Consider the following 10519-nt stretch of genomic DNA (forward strand, 5'->3'; position numbering starts at 1 on the left):
AAATGACCTCAAAACTGTGGTCAAGTAGAGGAGCAAACCACTTTAAAATGACTTATTGTTTGTTTCAATGCAGTGAGATGCTTGTGGACATAGTGGTTTCTTTTTTTTGTTTTTCCAAGCACAGTTTTAGTCATCTGGGGAGGGCAGTGGTGAACAGCCCCCCCCCCCCCCCCCCCCCCTTGGCCCCCTGTTGATCCTAAACTTCTTTACAAGACTCTCAAAAGACATGTCAGCAAAAGATTTTTATCAAACAGCTTCCAAACTTTGCAGCTGATTGTACTTTGCAATGGAACAGTTCATATTAAAAAAAAACCTTCTTATAAAAAATATGAAATAACTTGCTACTGAAGATACCTTTCCTCCTTACCCTTGATTATTTCTGTGTTTTTTTAACCATGACACGGAAACAAAATTCCACAAACACAGAGTTGAAGTAGCATTTGTCACATCCATCATCATCATCGGCATCTTCTTCATTGTTTCAAGTTGCGACAGGATTTGTGGAGTTATCACTGTGCAGACACAGCCTGGCGTTTGGTGATTAACGTGTGCTTCCTGGGTTAATTGAAGTGGGAAATGTGGTTTGCATGTGTGTGTGGTCTTTGGCGACACACTAAGCTCCGGCATGGATTTACAGACCACTGGTGATACGAGACACTTCAGGATTAAGAGAGAAAAAAAAAACAAAACACTGGACAGGGGAAGTAACTTTGTACACACTCCTAAACTCATAAAATACTGTACAAGAAAGAGTGAATAATTACATCAGAGTTTGGAAACATAACACAAAAAGTATGTACACCTATGGCTTATTTGTGATTTTCAGACACAATTTAATATTTTTTGGGGCAACTTGATTGTTAGCCTCTAGTAATACCTAATCAGTTTACAATTTGTTACTTTGAATAATTGTCAATAAAATAAAAAAAGTGAATAAAACAGAAATCTCATTAGTACTTTGCATTTGAAATACAATCACTGTGATCAACATTGCAACCTCTGATGAAAAACACACTAAAGGGTCAGACGTGATTACGCTGTTGTGTATTTAATCAAAAGTCTTAAAATCCAGCTGAGAAATACATCTTAGTTTTCAATTTCCTTCCATTCATTTTCATTTATGTCATAACTTTGACAATTTTTGTTGATTATTTTAAGTATTTCTTGTTTATTTTGTACATTTTATTGCTTATTTTGACCATTTTTTGGTGTTTTTCTTTCCGAGTTTAATTAATTTGTTCATTCCATTGATTGCTATGTTGATTAAATTATTGCTACTAGTAGTTATTCTGGTCATTTTTATTTATTTTGTTCATTTCATGTATTATTTTGTTGATTATCTAGTTCAGTCTTGTTCATTTTGGAGTTCATGCTATTCTGTTGAATTTCTTTCTTTATTTTGTTTTTTACTTCTATTGCCAATTGTATTTATTATTTGTTAAATCATTAGACTGTGCTTGGAATGTAAGACTTTTCACGTTGGTCCTGCTGATTTGCTGAACACAGTGAGCTCTATAACCTCTGTCCTCTCAGGATGTTTGGCTGCTCATGGCCGATATGCTCAGAAGCTGCTCAATGACTTGTTCACCAACTACACCAACGCTTTACGACCGGTGGAGGACACCGACCACATCATCAACGTCACGCTGCAGATCACCCTGTCCCAGATCATCGACATGGTAAACTCAGCTCCTCTGCAGACCCAGATGTTTAGTGTGAGTTGTTTGTGCTGATGCGTGTCTTTTCTCAGGATGAGAGGAACCAGATCTTGACAACCTACTTGTGGGTCCGTCAGGTGTGGATGGACTTCTACCTCAGCTGGAAGAAGGAGGACTATGACGGCCTCGACACCATCCGAATACCGAGCAGCTACGTGTGGAGACCTGACATCGTCCTGTATAACAGGTAGGTGTGATCTGAACAGCTGCAGGACACTGGAGAACATGGAAGATGAAGCTGTGTAATTTCCTCTTTACACAGTGCAGATGATGAATTCTCCAGCTCCATGGAGACAAACGTCGTCATCCGAAATGATGGCCAGGTCATGTGGGACCAGCCGGCCATCACCAAGAGCTCGTGCTCTGTGGATGTGGCCTTCTTCCCTTTTGATGTGCAGCAGTGTCACCTCACCTTCGGCTCATGGACTCATAACGGCAACCAGATGGACCTGATCAATGCTTTGGACAGCGCCGACCTCGCAGACTTCGTCCCCAATGTGGAGTGGGAGGTGAGCTTAGCATCAGTGTTTCCCAGCAAACGATGATCCTGTTACGAAATCTCAAGGCTTGGACCCAAATGCACGAGACTGACAGAGCAACTTAGTTGGAGTATTTATTATTCAAGAGTGAGACATAAGTATCTTCATAATCAAAGTTAACACAAAAATCTTCTCCATCGAGGAATCAAAAAATTCTAACAAAAGGTTCTTCACAGGTGTGGAATCAAAAAATAACAAAAAGATCTTCTCAAACGAGGTATAAAAAGTACAACAAAAAAGTCTTCACAAACATGGTATCAAAAAAATCTAACAAAAAAAGTCTTCTCATTCGAGGTATCAAAAATATAACAAAAGATCTTCACAAAATGTGGAATCAAAAATAGGATCAATGGCCCTGTAGCTTACCGGCCAAATTAAAAGCTTTGGGAAATGTATCCAGATGCCATTTATTATCCCTTAGTTCTGTGTATTTATTCTATTACAGAAATAGCCCATGTTTTGGTCATATTCCAATCAGATCTGTAAAAAATTCAAATTTCAACTTGATATCATTGATACTGATTTATTGGATCAGTCCACTTCCTATCTGTTATAATGGAAAAATTTTTCAAAGTCGCACCAAATCCAGAATCAGATCCGGATCGAAATAATTCCAATACCTTGTGTTGACATCATCATACAGAAGCTGTATACCAAGATTGAAGTCAATCAGAACTGGAGTTTCGGAGAAAAAGACGATTGCAATTGTTTCCCCATAAGAACCCATGTTAAACTTTCCGTAAGTTCCCGGATCCAGAAGAAGATCCTGATCAGCATGTGGCCATTATGTTTTGGTCATCTCCCCATCAGGGCTGGACTGTAGAAATTTACACTGGATATCACTTATATTTACTGAGTTATTGCATCGATCCACTTCCTATCTCTTATAATGGGGAAATTTTTCAAGGTCGCACCAAATCCAGAATCAGATCCGGATCCAAATAATTTCAATACTTTGTGTTGACATCATCATGAAGAAGCTGTATACCAAGTATGAAGTCAATCGGAATTGTAGTTTCAGAGAAAAAGACGATTGAAATTTTTGTAACGGACGACAGACGACATATGACGACAGTAGCTTACAGCCTATCAGCCAATAAGCTTAAAAAAACTTACAAAATGTTTCAAAGCAGATATGTTGAACAGGAGAAGGTTGAGGGAGTTCTTGTCTTGACGAAGCATGAAAGACACACTGACAACAGACACGAGGAGAGGAGGGTAGATTTAATGATGGCGTGTGTTTTAGGCAAAAATGAAGCCTTTAAAAGTGAGTTATGTGTAGACAATGTGTTTAATAACGGATCAGGTCAGGTTGTGGGTCTAATGTACGTGGGTACAGGTGGGTGTGGGTTAGGAAATGTGGAGTCGTCGGCTTTCCCCGCATACATGAAGATTTTTCGTCTTAAATATTGAACAAGTTTAATATTTGCGATTCTCGGCCCCAACTCGTTTCAGAACTGATTGGGACAAATTCACTCTTAACACACCTCAGACCACAGGATCATCTGAAAGGATAATCTTATAAGACATAAAATAATCTGCTGTTTGACATCCTTGATCGGTAAGGGGGAAAATCGGAAAAAAACAGCCCGATTATCTTGAAGTGTGTACCCCGCTTAAGTCATTGTGAAATTCAAGTTCTTTCAAAGGTTGTACTTTACAAAACTTTTGATGTATGGTTGGCAAAGACATTAAATTGGCATCTTTTGCTGACTGGGTTAGACTGAATCCTTCAAACCTCTTGCCAAATCAGGTTCTGGGAATGCCAGCCAAGAAGAACGTCATCCTGTACGGCTGCTGTTCAGACCCGTACCCAGACATCACCTTCACCCTCCACCTGAAGAGGCGGGCTTCCTTCTACATCTTCAACCTCCTCATCCCCTGCATGATGATCTCCTTCTTGGCTCCGCTGGGTTTCTACCTGCCGGCCGACTCCGGTGAGAAGGTTTCCTTGGGTGTTACGGTGCTGCTGGCCCTCACTGTGTTCCAGCTGCTGGTGGCGGAGAGTATGCCCCCCTCTGAAAGTGTCCCACTGATAGGTAAGACGGCAGAGTCCAAGGCAAACACATGCTTTATGCCAAGTTTTGTTTGAGCACTGTTAGATTGTTTTAACACTTTCATGCATAGTGGTCACTACAGTGGACAATTATTCAAAGTTGTTCTCTTGTATATTCATGGATTTGGTTGTTTTACTTGCATATCAACCAACACAGTGGACGCTTATGCATCATCCCATACAATGCAATTCATACCATTACTGTTCTTGATCATCCTGATCTGCAGTAACATATTTGAGTGTAGATCAATTGCTAATGGTTATTAGACTGTAATTAACAGGGTTTTTTTTCAAACTTTTTTTTTTTTTTTTTTTTGGGCATATCTGAGTAATAACCAGAGACCCAGGAAAGGAAAAGTTTTGGCTTTTTTTTACATTTAATAATTGTCTTGATTGGAAACAGCATGATGCAACAGTTTTTTCAGATGGTTTTTTTTAAATTATGGAAAGTCCTTTGCAGTAGACAGCATTTTTATTTTTTTTATTTTTATTTTTTTAGAAAGCTGTAAAACTCTTGTCCCCTACAGAGGATGAAAATGCATTGCTGGCTCTCAGGAGGTTATAGAATGTTAAAATGTGAGAACAGATCAACAGCATTAAAAAAATGTATTTCATAGTTTTCACACAGTACGTCAGTAAATGCATGGTGTCCAGCTGACGGGACATTTTTGTAACCCCATGAAAAATAGGTTCATAAAAAGAAAAATTCAATCATATTGCTTTTTTCATGTCTAAACAGGAATAGAAACACTCAGGAAAAAAATCTTGATTAAGGTTCTCATAGTTCATGCATGAAAGGGTTAAGAATGAAATATGTCAACAGCTTTGCATCTTTAGTCGGTCCATGTTTCACTGCAGGTTAAGCTATGAAATCTGCATGTGTCTTTATACAGATCACTGCTTTATGGACCAGACTTACAAGGTCTGTAGACTCAGTGGAGACTTTTAACATTTGTTAACAGCAACACATTAGTGCAGTGGTTAGCACTGTTGCCTCACTGCAATAAGTTTATGGGTTTGATTCCAACATTCCATCAGGTCTGTGTGGGTTCTCTCCTTGTATTCCAGTTTCCTCCTGCCATCCAAACACAACACTTTAATAGATTAGTTGGTCAATCTACATTTCTGGTGGGTTCTTTGTATATGTTGGCCTTGAAATGAACTGACTGGATAACAGCGTTTGACCTTACACATAAGCCAGGGGTGTCAAACTCATTTTAGTTCAGTTCCACATTCAGTCCAATTTTATCTCAAGTGGGCCAGACCAGTAAAATAACAGTGAAAAAGGTGAAATTACATTATGGTCAGGTTTACATCTACAAAGTTTCCTTAAAGATCTGAATAACATGAACAACTTGAATTGTCTTTAGAAAAACAAGTGCAATTTTACCAATATTCTGCTTCGGCTTATCAGTTTATCATTTACACATGTGCATTACAATCGCACAAGGCATATAGTAACAGGCAGAATATTGGTAAAATTGCATTTACTTTTCATAAGACATTTTTCTTTGTTCATATTTGTTAGGTTTTCACGCCTTTTGTAAAAGTATAGTTTGGTAATGTAAACATTTTCATGTAATTTTACTTTTTAACACCACAAAACACAAAGAGAGAATTTGGGGTTGTCATTATTTATAGGTTATTATGATAATATTTTACTGGTCTGACCCACTTGAACTCTAATTGGACTGTATGTGTCTGTACGTTGAACCTGAATTAAAATGATTTTGACACCACTGATTGTTAATATCTTCAGTGTAATTTTTGCATTTCACAAATTCATCCCGCGGGCCAGATTGGACCCTTGGCCGCGCCAGATTTGGCCCCCGGGCCACATGTGTGACACCTTTGACATAAGCAAACCTTATACTGTTTTTAAATGTTCAGTGTGTAGTCTTATGTTTCCCATGGACAAAATGAAGGTTTGGGGCAGAACCAAGGGAAACAAGTGCTCAGAGAACGCAAACCTCTGCCAAGCACCCCGAACGGTGTGCATGTGTGGATCGACTATTTCTTTTTAAATTAAACAGTTTCAAGGTTGTTCCTTACAGCAGAAAAAGTTGAAGCTTGGTACCAGTCGTGTATGTCAAATTATCTTAAATTCCAATCAATATTTGTTGAGTTATAATGAAAAATGTGTCGTAAATGGGATTTTCAATGTTAAATTGAAATGTCCACAGAGTCCACATTCCACAGTGGATGTGGACAATTTTGTGCCAGATACAAGATATTGTTCTAAGCTACAGGTGGATCAAATTGGAGGCTAATCAGAGTTGTTTTGAATTTTTTTATGAATTTTCAAAAATTGCTCAATTATGAGAGATAGGAAAATTGGAGATTTTGTGACCTTAAACTTTGGCCTACTTGGCCCAAAATTGAATGGGTTCGTCCCAGGGCCTAGGCCTATCTGTGGGGACAATTTGGTAAAGATGGTTGGAATAGTTTTCCTGTAAAGTTGCTAACAAACAAACAAACAAACACGCAAACAAACAAACACACAAAGCAAAGTGGTCACAATAACTCCTGGCGGAGGTAATCAACAAGACCGCTATACAGTTAAGGACCCAAAAGGATTTCTAAAAGATTGTTTGGATAGAAACCCTCACCACCCACTACATCTATCAAAAGGAAAGACAAAAAAAGTCACTGAATCCACAAAACCAAATCATAAAAGGGAATCAAATGAACAAGGGAAAAAGACAAAATAAAACCAAACTGCAACACTGGTCTTTTCTTCCAAGGACAATACAGGGAGATGAAATTGCAGATTTTTACTCCTCAGAGATCACACAGTGAGTGTCAGCCTCCTTATATCCATGCCCAGTCAGGACAACCGTCCACAGCTGTGGTGGTAACGCAGGTGCTTCCAATTTTTGTAATCAACAGAACCTGAGGGGAGGATCTGCCTGTTATAGGAGTATTTAGCAACATCTAGTGGTGAAGTTGCAGATTCCATCCAACTGAATACATCCCTGTGGTAGTAATGCAACTAATGGCTGGACATTACCCAATGAAGAACAGAACTAAATAGACAAACCATTAAAGGTGATGTAGATGAAAACATAAATGGTTTATCCTGAGATAATGAAGACACAATGAATCAAATTTTAATGTAATTATACACTAATTGAAACAAAAACAAAAAAAATCATGGCTATTTGCCCTTGTCCTATATATAAGCAGATGGATGAACTTCATCTGCATTTATAGGACTTTTCCTTTGAGAACACAAAATTTATGATGGAACATATTTGAATCTTACAAAGTGATTTTCTAAAGTGCAGTCCATCAGTTGACAATTGAGACATTATTTAATGCCAGAAAACTATTTCCTAATTCATTTTGTGCTTCACAGCTGTCACACTTCTAAATAGAGGGGATAAACAAGGCAGCAATAATGTAGTTAGACAGAGAATTTCTCCTGTTAATTTATTGGAAATGACAGATTAAGGAGGTATCAGAACATTTTTATTGTAACAGCGTGTTATCTTTAAATTAAATGAAGGCAATTTTTTTTTTTTTTTAGCAAACCACAAATTTTATTATTTGAATTCATTACTTAATAATTTCAGTGTCAATCATGTGAAGAGCGCAGAAGCAAACTACACTGAACAAAAATATAAATGCACGACTTTTGTTTTTGCTCCCATTTTTCATGAGCTGAACGCAAAGATCTAAAACTTTTTCTATGTACACAAAAGGCCTATTTCTCTCAAATACTGTTCATAAATTTGTCTAAATCTGTGTTAGTGAGCACTTCTCCTTTGTCCTTTGCTGAGATAATCCATCCACCTCACAGGTGTAGCAGATCCAGATGCTGATTAGACAGCATGATTATTGCACAGGTGTGACTTAGGCTGGCCACAATAAAAGGCCACTCTAAAATGTGCACTTTTACTGTATTGGGTGGTCCAGGGGGGTCAGAAAATCAGTCAGTATTTGGTGTGACCACCATTTTCCTCGCACAGTCTTCTTCATGAATTCTCTGAAACACCTTTGGAGATGGCTTATGGCAGAGAAATGAACATTCAATTCACAGGCAAAAGCTCTGGTGGAGATTCCTGAAGTCAGCATGCCAATTGCATATTCCCTCAAAACTTGTGACATCTGTGGTATTGTACTGTGTGATAACACTGCACATTTTAGAGTGGCTTTTTATTGTGGCCAGCCTAAGGCACACCTGTGCAAAAATCATACTGTTTAATCAGCATCTTGATATGCCACACCTGTGAGGTGGATGGATTATCTCAGCAAAGAAGAAGTGTTCACTAACACAAATTTAGACAGATTTGTGAACAATATTTGAGAGAAATAAACCTTGTGTGTACACAGAAAATGTTTTAGATCTTTGAGTTCAGCTCATGAAAAATGGGAGCAAAAACAAAAGTCGTGCATTTATATTTTTGTTCAGTGTAGAAAAGCACTCGGAGAGGGCAGACCTCTGCCAAGGCAAATCAGTGGGCCCCCGTGGCCCCCCCACCCCCAATCACCACCAAAATTTAATCATTTGTTCCTCGTGCCACTATCAACATTTCCTGAAGTTTCCATCCAAATCCGTCCGTAACTTTTTGAGTTATCTTGCACACAGACAAACAGACAAACCAATGCCGGCAAAAACATAACCTCCTTGGCGGAGGTAATAATGTTAATGATAATGCTTAAATGGCTACAAAACTCTGCTCTAAGAATGTTTTGGGCCTTATTGAACTGACCTGGATGTGTTGCACATTGTTAGTAGAACTGCTCTCTCCGCTCTGTGCTTTCTTAAACTGTGATCTCATGGTACATGGTCTGCTTTGTAAATGTGACCATCACTTTGACATATCAATTACTGTACTCTCACCAACTCATTAGTGAGTCTCCCTTCACTGGACATAAAAAATCCAGCACTTAACTCTTGAAATTTAAAGGGTTTTCTCTTTCTTCTTTCATCAGGAAAGTACTACATTGCTACTATGACGATGGTTACTGCATCCACTGCTCTGACCATCTTCATCATGAACATTCATCATTGTGGTCCAGAGGCCCGTCCGGTGCCAGGATGGGTTCAGCGACTCATCCTCAACCACCTCGCCCGAATCTGCTTTGTCTATGAGGTGGGTGATAACTGTCTTGGTGGGTCTTCGTCCAGGAAGCAGCCTCTGTCGCAGCAGGAGTCTGAATCTCCATCAGCCAACGGCAGCAAATCCAAAGAGACAAACTGGGATGTGAACGGACAAGCGTGGGGTGGGAAGGTGGGTGACGATGGAGTGGACGGTTCAAAAAAAGAGACGGACTGGAAAGAAGATCTGTTTGTGACCATCGATCACTCGCAGGAGGAAGGAGCTGCTGGTGGATGTGAAGAAGTTGAGTCTAACAGCACCTGTGGAGGAGGAGGAGAATATGTGGAGGAAAAGAAAGGCATTGGAGGTGAAGGAGGAGGTGGAGCTGGGAGGAACCAGAGGGAGATCTTGGTGAGAACCCAGTGTGTTTGCCAACACCAGGGACTACGCAGAAACGTTGAGTACATTGCCAACTCATACCAGGACCAGCGAGCCACACAGCTGCGCATCGGGGAGTGGAGGAAGGTTGCCAAAGTCATGGATCGCTTCTTCATGTGGCTTTTCTTCATCATGGTGTTCTTCATGAGCATCCTTATCTTGGGAAAAGCTGTCTGATGCAGATCAGGCCTCAAACATCCAGATGGTTAAGTCAGTTCACCCATAGGCGCTAAAGAGGTGGAGCAAAGTCAAGGTTTTACTACCATTCATGTTTTGAAAATATAATGATGATATCCCTACGGTCATGTTACGATATTTAGACAACAAATGACAAAGAATTAATGCTAGAGTCTGACTGTGAGAAACATTTAGCTGACATATAGCATGTTCAGATGCAATAATCCATGTTTGCCTCCATGTTTGCTTTGTTATAAAACACAACTAGACACCCATCTGTGCACTAATAACATCCCTTAAATCAGTCTCTAATTCTTCAAAACAACAGAACACTAACTCATCAAACACTGATTTACCATGGTCCCATGTGAATTTATGGAACACTGTCAGGTCAAAGTACTTCTGGGTCTGGTGGAAGAAAAATCTTTTATTGTGAAACAAAATGTCCCCATTCTTGTGCTAAATAATGTGCTAGTAGTGTGCATTTTGACAAGCCAAAATTAAGCCTGTTTTAGTTGAAATCCGTGAAACAAAATGTTTGTTACT

At 39.2% G+C, this 10519-nt stretch overlaps 1 protein-coding gene across 1 annotated transcript in view; it reads left to right on the forward strand.

The window, feature by feature from the left end:
* The window catches only part of LOC115433150 (neuronal acetylcholine receptor subunit alpha-9-like), a 40473-nt gene extending 30388 nt beyond the window's left edge, over positions 1–10085 (forward strand). Inside the window, exons 2-6 of the mRNA XM_030154418.1 lie at positions 1534–1679; positions 1751–1905; positions 1981–2227; positions 4011–4296; positions 9252–10085. Of these exons, the coding sequence (XP_030010278.1) occupies positions 1534–1679; positions 1751–1905; positions 1981–2227; positions 4011–4296; positions 9252–9973 (1556 nt within the window). The 3' untranslated portion in view covers positions 9974–10085. The remainder of the gene's footprint in view (positions 1–1533; positions 1680–1750; positions 1906–1980; positions 2228–4010; positions 4297–9251) is intronic.
* The last annotated feature ends 434 nt before the right edge of the window (positions 10086–10519 follow it).

Source organism: Sphaeramia orbicularis, chromosome 14 (genome assembly GCF_902148855.1).
Source record: "Sphaeramia orbicularis chromosome 14, fSphaOr1.1, whole genome shotgun sequence".
Lineage (NCBI taxonomy): Eukaryota > Metazoa > Chordata > Actinopteri > Kurtiformes > Apogonidae > Sphaeramia > Sphaeramia orbicularis.